The following is a 12654-nucleotide window of genomic DNA, read 5'->3' on the forward strand; positions in this document are numbered from 1 at the left end:
TTCTGTTTTTAATTTTTCTTAGGACACACTATACTGTCTTTCATTGTGGCTATACCATTTTACATTCTTGCCAGCAGTCACACAGATTCCAATTTTTCCATATTCTTGCTAACACTTTCTTTTTTCTTAATAACCTTCCTAATGTGGTGAAGTGATATCTCATTATGGTTTTGACTTGCATTTCCCTAATGATTAGTGATGTTGAGTATCTTTTCATGTGATTATTGGCCATTTGTATATATTCTTTGGAGAAATGTCTATTTAAAGTTCTTTGCATGTTTTTGAATTGAGTTGTTTTTTGTTGTTGTAGGATAGGAATTCTTATCAGATATATAATTTGCAGATATTTTCTCACATTCCATAGGTTGCTTTTACACTCTGTTGAAAATGTCCTTTGACGAACAAAAATTTTAAATTTTGATGTAGTCCAGCTAATTTATTTTTACCTTTGTTGCCTGTACTTTTGGCATCACGTCCAAGAAATTATTGCCAAATCCAATGTAATGAAGCTTTTCCTCATGTTTTTTCTGAGAGTTTTATATAAATTGGGTCTTACATTTAGGTCTTAGATCTATTTTGAGTTAACTTTTATATATGGTGTGAGGTAAGGGTCCACCTTCATTCTTTGGCATGTGGATATCCACTTTTCCCAACACTAGTTGTTGAAAAGACTGCCCTTTCCCCATTTAATGGGTTTCACATTCTTGTTGAAAATCACTTGATTATATCTGTGAGGGTTTATATCTGGGCTCTCTGTTCTATTCCATTGGCCTGTATGTCTGTACATACTTTATTTTAAAGTAATATAGTTGATAGAATTTTAGTATATAACATCATTTGTAAAATTTGATAGTTCTTGTCTTTACTGACATGTAGATACTTGATAAGAAAATATAGTATATGTTTTAGTTATTTGGCTTTTTAGTGAACCCAAACCATTTAGATACAGGTGTTCCAAACACAGTTTATTCTGGTAATCAGGCACAGTGTCATAACTAATGTGAATTATTGTGGAAACTTTTTGGGATCTGAGAATGTTGGAGAATAATTGAAAAAGTTCATGGATCTATTCCTGAAGGAGAAAGTATGAGCCTGTCAGTCCTAGTGCTGATGCTACCTAGCTGTTCTTGTCAGTGCCACTATTCTCACTTTAGAGCTGTGGAGGCTCATTCATAATCCTTTCAGTCTGTAGCAGAGCAGAAATATCAATTTATTGGAATAATTAATAAACATCCCCAGCTGCATAACATTTGGAAAGCACAACATTTATAAGTCATGGACATTGTTGAATATATCATGTATAATACATTGCTACTATCTAAACTTGGTTTTCTATATATTTGAGTTAATTTTTCCAGAAGCATGTGAAGTGGGGAAAATGGGCTGTTTATCTAAGAACTAAGTTTTGTTTAATTTTCACCTAGATAATTGGCAAACCTATCATCAACATCATCATCATTATATAGAACAAAATAGTTTTATTTATAGCCATATTTTATCTTAACATTTCATTAGAATTTTTACTCTTTAGCATAGACTGTGGTCTACTCACCAAGGACCTAGAAATAGTACTTGAACTTTTCTACCAGTCTCTCTCTTTGTCATTGAAGACAGTGGTTAAATGAACAAAAGGATATGGTAGATTGGAAAATGTGTTTGGTATTTCTGGGTAATGACTGTTTACTAGAAAATCTGGAGAAACTATTGCAATCTTGGCAGAACAATATCTTTCTCAATGTAATTTTTCCTTAAAAATTTAGTTAACTTTTGATTGTGATAAAGAAAAGAATAGTAAAAGAAAAATTCACTGGTAACTTTCCATCTCTTTTTAATATGGCTCAGGTATGATGTATTACTAAAACTTTTCTAGAGCAGTAGCACATTGAAAAAGCTAATTTGGGTTTCACCTTTATCACACCCTCTCATAGAGGTACAGATGAATAGGAAGTAGGGAGAAAAATCTGAAGTATAAAAGAATTCAATCTAATTAACTTTTAACTATAAGATTTAAATATATAATTTACCTCATGTACAATATTTGGAAATGTTGATTATTATAGACATTTACAATTATAAAATATGTCCTACCTGCTAATGAATGGGTGCCAAGAACTGTGAATGGTCTGAGATTTTTACCCTACTTGTAAGCCAAAAAGTTACTAAACTACAGTTTCATGCAGGTAGAAGACACGGAACTCCTGGGTCAGAGACAAAAGAGAGTTTATTACTTAAAACAATAGAAGCTAGAGTATCAACTTTTTTGGGGGGCGGGGCACTGATTTCCTGAGCCCCATTACCACAGAGTGATGTGAAGAGGGACAGGTGACACCTCCACACTCAGTGGGCTGTGTAAAGGATAGAAACACTGAGCTTAGGGAATTCAAATCTTTTTTAATGGGCAGTAAGCATGCTTGCCCTTTGCTCCAGAGGAAGATAGTGTCTGTGTTCCAAGTAGCAGTCAGTGCCTCATATCAGTAATTCAAGAGACCCCTGGAAAACAGTGGGACTGGGCTTTTTGCTTAATAAATATTTTGTTCATCATGTAAGTTAATAATGTAAATAGTATCACAAGAGCTGTTTAAAATACTTGGAAGAACCAAGTTTAAATATTCTACTTTTGAATCACCTAAAAATTGTACAATTTAAGAAACTTCAAAATTTTTACATTATTGAAAATAAGTTAAAGACTTCTACTTAGGGTGACTTTGGTGTTATGCTGCATATTTTTTGAACCAAATAAAGCTGTACTTTGAAAACACTCTGAATTTCAATGTTTTACCTAATTCATATTGTTTTTCCTCTTTTTAATCCATACAGAGATTTTAATCTACATCAGGCCATGAAAAGTTTAGATGTGAAAAATGTGGGTTTCTTTTTAAAGTGAAAAACAAGTTTCTTATTATTTATACCAAACCAAAGTGAACCATTCTGAGAGAACCACCATCTCCAATTTCCTGAAAGTAAACAAATAAAAATAATTAAAATCATGTTTAAGCAGAGTTAAAAAATTAACTTAATATTTATATCCTTAATATTATTATCTTATTTAAAAACTATGAAACAAAATTTTTTAAAGTTTAAAATGAATTGTATGTATGTAAACAAGAGAACTGTGTATTTATCTTATTCTTAAAATTTTGATATAGTGTTCATAAAAATCAGTGAAGAGAAACAATTTGGAAGCATAAAAAGGTAAAGAAGGGAGGTCAAGATGTTAGTTGAAATGTGGAAGCACCTGAAGGCTCTGACAGTGAAGTGTTGCAAACTGGGTCATCATTTATGATTCCACCTATTTGATTTTACAGTACTGTTTGTTCTCAAAGGTCTCAATATTTCTTAATTGTGATGTTTTACTAAGTATTTGATAGTGGCTCTTGAGGTAGTGGTCTGTAGAAAAGATCATGCTTCTACAAGCCCTTCATAAAATTTTATGAAGCTGCAAAGGGATACTAACAAAAATTTCATCCATTTCCCATTTATCTTTCTTACTTTATTTCGCACCTCCCCACCAACCCTATCAAGTATAGAAAAACAAAGGATTTTATAATAGGATTCTGAAATTGGAGGATGTTTAAACGTTAAATTAAGGGTGAGTGATTTTATTAGAAAAAACAATACAGTGGGGATATTTTTGAAAGTTTGGAGATAACTTGGAGTTGAAATGGTAAAGGGGAAAGGTATAGAGAATAGGCATGATAGTTAATACTTAAGCTAACATGTCACAGTTGGAGACGTTTCTCTTACTGAAATTATTTTAAATTTATTCTGTAAGTTATATCTTTAAAGTTCTTTTTACTAGGAGAAGCCTTTCAGAAGGTCATAGCCTTATGCCATTTTAAGTAGTCATGTCTCAAAAACAAGCGTGGGGGTGGCAAGTAAGGGAAACATGTATAAATGCATATGCCTGTGGATCCTGATTTACACACACACGCACACGCACACACACACCCCAACCTGGAAAAACAAGTAATAGGAAGAATGAGTAATTTAATATTGCCTGGGGCTTGTGTGTGTGCTGGCAAGTACAGGGGTTTTAGGTAGCTTTCAATTTAAAAACAAAAAACCTTTTAAGCACTGACATTTTAACGAACATTAAGCTCCAACTTTTGGTTTATAAACTACTATACCAAAGTTTATTTTCTATGCTGCTAGAATGGTCAAACAACCTGGATTATTATCTTTTGGTCTTACTCACTAACTGGCAGAGATCCTAGATAAATTATTTTATTTCCCTAATATCTGGTTATAATTGTTTCTGGAATGCCAGACTGCATATCCAAGAAGTACCTGGTTCAGCCATATTCTTGATGTTCTGTAGTGCCTTCTACCTGGGCCTTAAAACTTGTCTCATGTTAGGACTTACATTTTAAAAAATAAGAGTCATAGAATTAATTTCTCAGTGATCTCCCAGGACTTAAAGTAAATCCTTCAAAGAAAAATATTTTTAAAAAATCTATCCTATTTTTGAAAGACTTACTTCTGAATATTTCCAGGGTTTCCATGACAGTGTGTTCCATGCTAAAAACCTTAACTTGTACCCTGTTCACCTTAGGAGAATATATTTATTTTCCTTAGAGGAATATTTTGATGAGTAATGCAACAGTGTATTTTGTATATTCAGTTATTTAATTATTAAAAATAAAGTACATTAATTAAATAAAATTTGGAACACAGAAAAGTAAATTACCCACAGTCCCACTAGTCATATAAAACTGGTTAAATGTGTATTTGCTTCCAGTCACTTTTTTTTCACATATATGCTTTATTTATTTCTTAAAAACAGCTGAAAGCATATTATATGTGCAATTCTATATATATTTGGTTTTGGGGTTTTTTGGCCTCACTTTCAACACTTCTCAATGCTCCCACAAAGTCTGTTTTTAATGGCTAAATTTTGTTCCATTAAATACTGTAGCTTTACTTAACCATTTCTTTTTTTTTTCTTTCAGTTAATTTTATATTGTTCCCAGTTTCTTCTTTTATATAAGTAACCCTATGATAGACATTCTTAGGCATGAGTTTTTTTCTATGTTTAGGATTATTCCCTTGGTATAGAGCTGTAGAAGTAGAATTATTAGAACAAAGCTTATGAAAGTTTAGGCTTCTGGATAAACACTTAGTAGTTTTCCTCTGTTTCTGTCCTAGTTTGGGAGGAAGTGAATTTGGTAATAGGAAGTCATGGTTTCAGTGGAGGTTGATCTTCGTTGTATTATGTGCTGAAATCATGTTCACCCTTGACTGAATGTTACATGTTAATTCCTGTAATAATTTACTACAGCACAAGGGTTTTCCCCATTCCCTCATTTGATTTCTATATAGAGTTAAGTGCATTTTCTGAGCCACACCCTACTGCTGTTACCTAATGTTGGGTGATACCAGGTCACTTTCTTTTAAATGTACACAGACTTTCATATGTAAATTCTGCAGACAAGTTGAGGTTTGCTTTGTTGCAAACTGGATTTTGGCCTGTTGCTCACTTAATTAATACAAATAACTTAAAAAAAAAAACCACACTAAGTGATCATCTCATTATTTTATGTTAGATTTCCTCTGTGTTACTAATGGTCTCTCATAAAGTTTCTGATTTGGTTCAATAGTAATTAAATCCCAGAAGTACACTATCTTAGAGATTGAAGAAAACTTGAAGGTTTCTAATCTGAAACTCTTTCATTTTCAGATAAGGAAACTGAGCCTCATGGTGGGGTGGGTATATAAGTATTTTGTCCAAAGTCACTCATTTAGAAGAAGAGCTGGAATAAGAATTTAGTTCTTGTTTTCCTCAAAGTGCTTCCCCCACATTTTTGATACATTAACAAATAACGTGTTCCACAGGCCGCTTTGTGACTAACTCCTACGATTGCATATTCCTGTCATTTTAGGGATGCCGTAGTTCACCTCTTCACAACAGGAGATGCTTTCCTGATAAAGTCAAGTTACTCAAGTTTCACTATTGAATATTAACTCTGCTTCTTGCTTATTTGGTATCTCAGAGGAATTTCTTCTTAATCAATATTTCAGAGTTTTGATGTTTTATGTTCTTTCCAGAAAATGAGATCTCAATGACTACAGTCTAGCACTTGCCAAAAGTTGGCTTGAGGCTTCTGATATCAATGAGATACAGGTTAGTAGACAAGCTAACTTTCAAACTTCCTCTGTGTTAAGTAAACCATCAGAAAGAAATGTACTTAGAACATGCCATCTCACTTTTCCACAGAACTGCCTTTGCTGAATTATTATTCAATATAATTCCCTCAGCTTTAATAGAAGATTTATAATAAAAACATCATGTGATTAGGATTTTTGTCTTTTTCAGAATCCTACTTGAAGACATGTTTAGTTTGTTTTTCAGTTTTCTAGCACAATTTTTGAGTGTGAATCCAGTACAAGAAAAATATTTCTATCCAGGAGAATTTCCTATTTGCATACTTAAAATAATCAAGTCAATCAGAACAAAAATAATGAACAGTGTTTTAGAGTTACCAAAATCTGTTTACATGACCTAATTTAATATAACAATCCTATGATGTTATTAAATGTAATTATTTCCATTTTACAGAATAGGAAATAGGTATAAAGAAGTGTATGGCAGCAGGAGACTGGGCAAGATAGCAAAGTAGAAAGACCATGAGCTCACCTCCTCTCATAGGCAAACCACAATTGCAAATATTTACACAACAATCAATGAAAAAACCACAACCTACCAGAAAAGATGTTCTACAACTAAAGATATAAAGAGAGACCACAATGAGATGGGTAGGAGGAGTGGAGTTGCAGTATAGTCAAGTCCTATACCCTCTGGGTGGGTGACACACAAATAGGCAAATGATTACAATTGAATAGGTTGTCCCAAAGGAGTGAAGGGAATGAGCCCCACATTGGGCTCCCCAGTCGAGGGATCCTGTGTCAGGAAGACAGGCTCCCAGAATGTTTGTCTTTGAAGGCCAATAGGGCTTACTTTCAGGAGACCCAGAGGGCTATGGGAATTAGAGACTCTAAATGGGCACATTCAAAATTTTACACACTCTGGGACCCAGGGCAGAAGCAGTAATCTGAAAACAGCCTGAATCAGACAAACCTGCTGATTTTACTCTCCCAGAGAGGCAGGAGGTAACTGCAGCTCACTGGGAACAAAGACACTGGTGGCAGCCATTTTGGGGCTTTCTACCACGTGGACACAGGTGCTGGCAAGCAACATTTTGGAATCCTCACTCTAGCATATTAGCCTCAGGGCCCAGCTTTGCCTCTGCCCAACAGCCTTTAGGTACCAGTACTGGAATGCCTCAGGCCAAGCAACTAACTGGGTGAGGAGAGAGCCCCCCTACTCACGAGCAGACAGGCTGCCTTAAGACCCCCTAACCGTACAGCTGCCCCTGAACATGGCCCTGCCCATCAAAGGGCCTTGGACTCAGCCCCATACATCAGTGTGCAGGCACAAGATCCAGGACCCCCAGGGTCCTGCAACCAGAGACACTGGGAACCAGCCTCACCCACTAGCGGGCAAACACTAGCCTAAGGACGATGGCAGTCAATCAGCCTGTGGAACCAGCCTGCCCACCAGCAGGCCATCCCAAGCTTCAGGATACCTAGGGCCCTGCAACCAGCTATCAGGAACAGGCCCTACCCACCAGTGGTCAGAAACCAGCTCAGGACCCTGGGACCCTCCAGCCACACTCCAGGATCTAGCTCTCCCCACCAGTGGGCCAGTACTAGCTCCATGACCTGGTTTCACTCGCTGGTGGGAAGGCACCAGCCCTGGGATCTTCTGGAGCCAGACTTTGCCCACCAATGAGCCAGCCCTGGGGCCCCCTGTGGTTCTATAGCCAGCTGCCTTGTGACCCAGCCCCACTTACCAGTGGCTAGCACCCTCTGCATAAGCCAAGGGCAGGCAACCAACTGGACTAGGAGCCAGTGAAGCCTACCAAACAGCCCACAGTACTCAGCCCACCACAGTAGAAGGACTCATGCAGCTCACATAGGGGGCATCCTTAGAGTACATAGCTCTGATGATGAGAAGGAAGTGCACTTCTTGGACACATAGGACATTGCCTACAAAAGGCCACTTCTCCAGGATAGAGAAAGCCATTTCTCCAAGGATGGGGAATGTAATCAACCTATCAGATGCATAGAAATAAAACAGCAAGTTAGGTAAAATGAGGTGACAGAAGAGCATGTTTCAAATGAAGAAATAAGACAAAACCCCAAAAGAAGAACTAAGCAAAGTGGAGATAGGCAATCTCTCTGAGGAAGAGTTAAGTATAATGATCATAAAGATGATCAAAGAACTTGGGAGAAGAATAGGTGCACAAAGTGAGAAGTTAGAATTTTTGACACAGTTGAAAAATACAAAGAACAACAAAACAGATGAAGAATACAATTACTGAAATTGAAAATACACTAGAAGGAATCAGTAGTAGACTAAATGATATAGAGGAGCGGATCAGCAAGTTGGAAGAGAGAACAGTGGAAATGACTGACACTGAACAGAAAAAAGAAAAAATAATGAAATGAGGACAATTTAAGAGACCTCTGGGAAAACATCAAGCATATTAACATTTGCATTATAGGGGTCTCAGAAGAAGAGAGAAAGAGGCAGAGAACACATTTAAAGACATAATAGCTGAAAACTTCCCTAATCAGGGAAAAGAAATGGGTATCCAAGTCTAGGAAGCACAGAGAGCCTCAAACATGATCAACTCAGAGAGGAACACACCAAGACACACTGAAATTAAAATGGCAGAAATCATTTGTGGGAAATGAACCCACAAACTTTTGGTCAATTGATCCTCGACAAAGGAGGCAAGAGTATATAGTGGAATAAAGACAGTCTCTTCAGCAAATGGTGTTGGGAAAACTGGACAGCAGCATGTAAATCAGTGAAGCTAGAACACTCCCTTACACCATACACAAAAATAAACTCAAAATGAATCAAAGACTTAAACATAAGACAAGATACAATAAACCTCCTAGAAGAAAATACAGGCAAAACATTATCTCACATACATCTCAAAAATGTTCTCCTAGGACACACTACCCAAGCAATAGAAGTAAAAGCAAGAATAAACAAATGGGACCTAATTAAACTTACAAGCTTCTGCACAGCAAAGGAAACCATAAGTAAAACAAAACAACAACCTATGGAATGGGAGAACGTTTTTGCAAATGAAACCGACAAAGGCTTCATCTCCAGAATATATAAGCAGCTCATATGACTTAATAAGAAAAAAACAAACAACCCAATCCAAAAATGGGCAAAAGACCTAAACAAGCAATTCTCCAAGGAAGAAATACAAAGGATCAATAGGCACATGAAAAAATGCTCAATATCACTAATTATCAGAGAAATGCAAATCAAAACTACAATGAGGTATCACCTCACACCAGTCAGAATGGCCATCATTCAGAAGTCCACAAGTGACAAATGCTGGAGAGGTTGTGGAGAAAAGGGAACCCTCCTACACTGCTGGTGGGAATGCAGTTTGGTGCTGCCACTGTGGAAAACAGTATGGAGATTCTTCAAAAGACTAGGAATAGACTTACCATATGACCCAGAAATCCTGCTCCTGGGCATATATCCAGAAGGAACCCTACTTCAAAATGACACCTGCACCCCAATGTTCATAGCAGCACTATTTACAATAGCCAAGACATGGAAACAACCTAAATGTCCATCAACAGATGACTGGATAAAGAAGATGTGGTATATTTACACAATGGAATACTACTCAGCCATAAAAACCGACAACATAACGCCACTTGCAGCAACATGGATGTTCCTGGAGAATGTCATTCTAAGTGAAATAGGCCACAAAGAGAAAGAAAAACACCATATGAGATCGCTCATATGCGGAATCTAAAAAAAAAAACAAAAGAAACACATAAATACAAAACAGAAACAGACTCATAGACATAGAATACAAACTTGTGGTTGCCAAGGGGGCAGGGGGTGGGAAGAGACAGACTAGGATTTCAAAATGTAGAATAGATAAACAAGATTATACTGTACAGCACAGGGCAATATATACAAGATCTTGTGGTAGCTCACAGCGAAAAAAAAATGTGACAATGAATATATGTATGTTCATGTATAACTGAAAAATTGTGCTCTACACTGGAATTTGACACAACATTGTAAAATGACTGTAACTCAATAAAAAATGTTAAAAAAAATAAAATGGCAAAAATCAGATAAAGAGAAAATATTAAAAACAGCAAGGAAAAAGCAACAAGTTACATATATGGGAACTCCCATCAGGCTCTCATCTGACTTTTCAGCAGAAACTCTGTAGGCCAGAGGAGAGTGGCATGATATATTTAAAGTGATGAATATTATAGTAGTATAAACTTACATCAGGAAAGAAGAAAAACTCAAATGAAAAAGCTAACCTTACATCTAAAAGAACTAGAAAAAGAACAAACAAAATCCAAAGTTACTAGAAGGAAAGAAATCAAAGATCAGAGCAGAAATAAATGAAATAGAGACTAAAAAACAATAGGAAAAAAAATCAATGAATCTAAGAGCTGGTTCTGTGAAAAGGTTAAAAAAAAGAAAAACGTTTAGCCAGACTCATCAAGAAAAAAAGAACTCAAATCAATAAAATCAGAAATGAATAAGGGGAAGTTACAACTGACACCACAGAAATACAAAGAATCATGAGTTTATTGCCAGCAGCTACATGCCAATTAGAAGGACAATGTGGAAAAAATGGACAAATCCCTGGAAATGTAATCTCCCAATACTGAACCAGGAAGAAATAAAATTATGAACAGACTAATTACCAGTAATGAAATCAAATCAGTAATGAAAAAAATCCCAACAAACAAAAGTCCAGGACCAGATGGCTTCACAGGTGAATTCTACCAAACACTGAGAGAAAAGTTAATACCTATCATTCTAAAATATTTCAGAAACTTGCAGAGGAACGAATGCTTCTGAACTCATTCTGTGAGGCCAGCATCACCGTGACACCAAAACCAGACACAGTTACCACACAAAGAGAAAATTACAAGTCAGTATCACTGATGAACAGATGCAACAATCCTCAACAAAGTATTAACAAACTGAATTCAACAGTACATTAAAAAAATCATATACCATGAACGAGTGGAATTTATCCCAGGGATTCAAAGATGATTCAGTATCCACAGATCAATCTATGTGACACAGCACATGAACAAACTGAAGAATAAAATTGTATCATCATCTCAATGAATAAGCCCTCGGCTAACATCATACTTGATGGTGAAAAGCTGAAAGCATTTCCTCTAAGATCACAAATAGGACAAGGATGCCCACTCTTTACCACTTTTATTCAACCTAGTATTGGAAGTCCTAGCCATAGCAATCAGAGAAGAAATTTCAAGAAATAAAAGGAATCTAAACTGGAAAGGAAGAAGTAAAACTGTCACTGTTTGCAGATGACATGATACTGAACATAGAAATTCCTAAAAATGCCACCAAAAAACTACTAGAGCTCATCAATAAATTTAGTAAAGTTGCAGGATACGAAATTAATATTCAGAAATATGTTGCATATCTATACACTAACAATAAACTATCAGGAAAAGAAATTAAGAAAATGACCCCATTTACAGTTGCATCCAAAACAAAAAAATACCTAGGAATAACTTACCTAAGGAAGTAAGTCCTGTACTCGGAAAAATGTAAGACATTGTTGAAAGAATTCAAGATGAAACAAAAAGATGGAAAGATGTACTGTTTCCCAGACTCACAGATATAGAGAACAAACTAGCAGTTACCAGTGGGGAGAGGGAAGGGAGGTAGGCCAAGATAGGGGTGGGGATTAAGAGGTACAACCTACTATGTATAAAAAGTAAGCTACAAGGCTATATTGTACAACACAGGGAAGATAGCCAATGTTATGTAATAACTATAAATGGAGTATAACCTTTAAAAATTGTGAATCATTATGTTGTAAGCCTGAAACACATAATATTGTTTATCAAATATACCTCAATAAAAAAAGATATACCTTTTTCACAGATTGGAAGAACTAATATTATTAAAATGACTGTACTACCCAAGGCAATCTGTAGATTCAGTGCAATCCCTATCTAAATACCAATGGCATTTTTCAAAGAACTAGAGTAAGAAAAATTTAAAGATTTGTATGGAAACACAAAAGACCCCAAATATGCAAGACAGGATTGAGAAAGAAGAACAGAATTGACGGTATCATGCTCCCTGACTTCAGCCTATACTACAAAACTACAGTAATCAAAACAGCACTGCCATAAAACCACACACATAGATCAGTGGAACAGAATAGTGGACAGATACATGTAAAAGAATGAAATTAGAACATTTTCTCATAGCATATACAAAACTGAACTCATAATGGATTAAAAACCTAAATGTAAAATTGAAATCCATAAAACTCCTTGAAGAAATCATAGTAGAATGCTCTTCGACATAAATTGTAGGAATTTTTTTGGATCTGCCTCTTAAGGCAAAGAAAACAAAAGCAAAAATAAACAAATAGGACTAATTAAACTTAAAAGCTTTTGCATAGCAAAGGAGGCTACTGACAAAATGAAAAGACAACCTACAGAATGGGAAAAATATTTGCAAATAATATGACTGATAAGGGGTTAATATACAAAATATACAAACATCTGTACAACTAAATTTTAAAA

General features: G+C 35.7%; 1 protein-coding gene across 2 annotated transcripts in view; it reads right to left on the bottom strand.

Moving 5' to 3' along the window:
• Positions 1-1965: 1965 nt before the first annotated feature.
• Positions 1966-12654, bottom strand: part of WDPCP (WD repeat containing planar cell polarity effector) — a 287957-nt gene continuing 277268 nt past the window's right edge. Inside the window, exon 18 of one of the 2 annotated variants that reach the window (XM_032497660.1) lies at positions 1966-2954. In XM_032497660.1, coding sequence (XP_032353551.1) covers positions 2904-2954 — 51 coding nt within the window. In that variant the 3' untranslated portion in view covers positions 1966-2903. The remainder of the gene's footprint in view (positions 2955-12654) is intronic. The other variant, XR_004326365.1, reaches the window with a different exon arrangement.

The sequence above is a fragment of the Camelus ferus genome, chromosome 15 (genome assembly GCF_009834535.1).
Source record: "Camelus ferus isolate YT-003-E chromosome 15, BCGSAC_Cfer_1.0, whole genome shotgun sequence".
Taxonomy (NCBI): Eukaryota; Metazoa; Chordata; class Mammalia; order Artiodactyla; family Camelidae; genus Camelus; species Camelus ferus.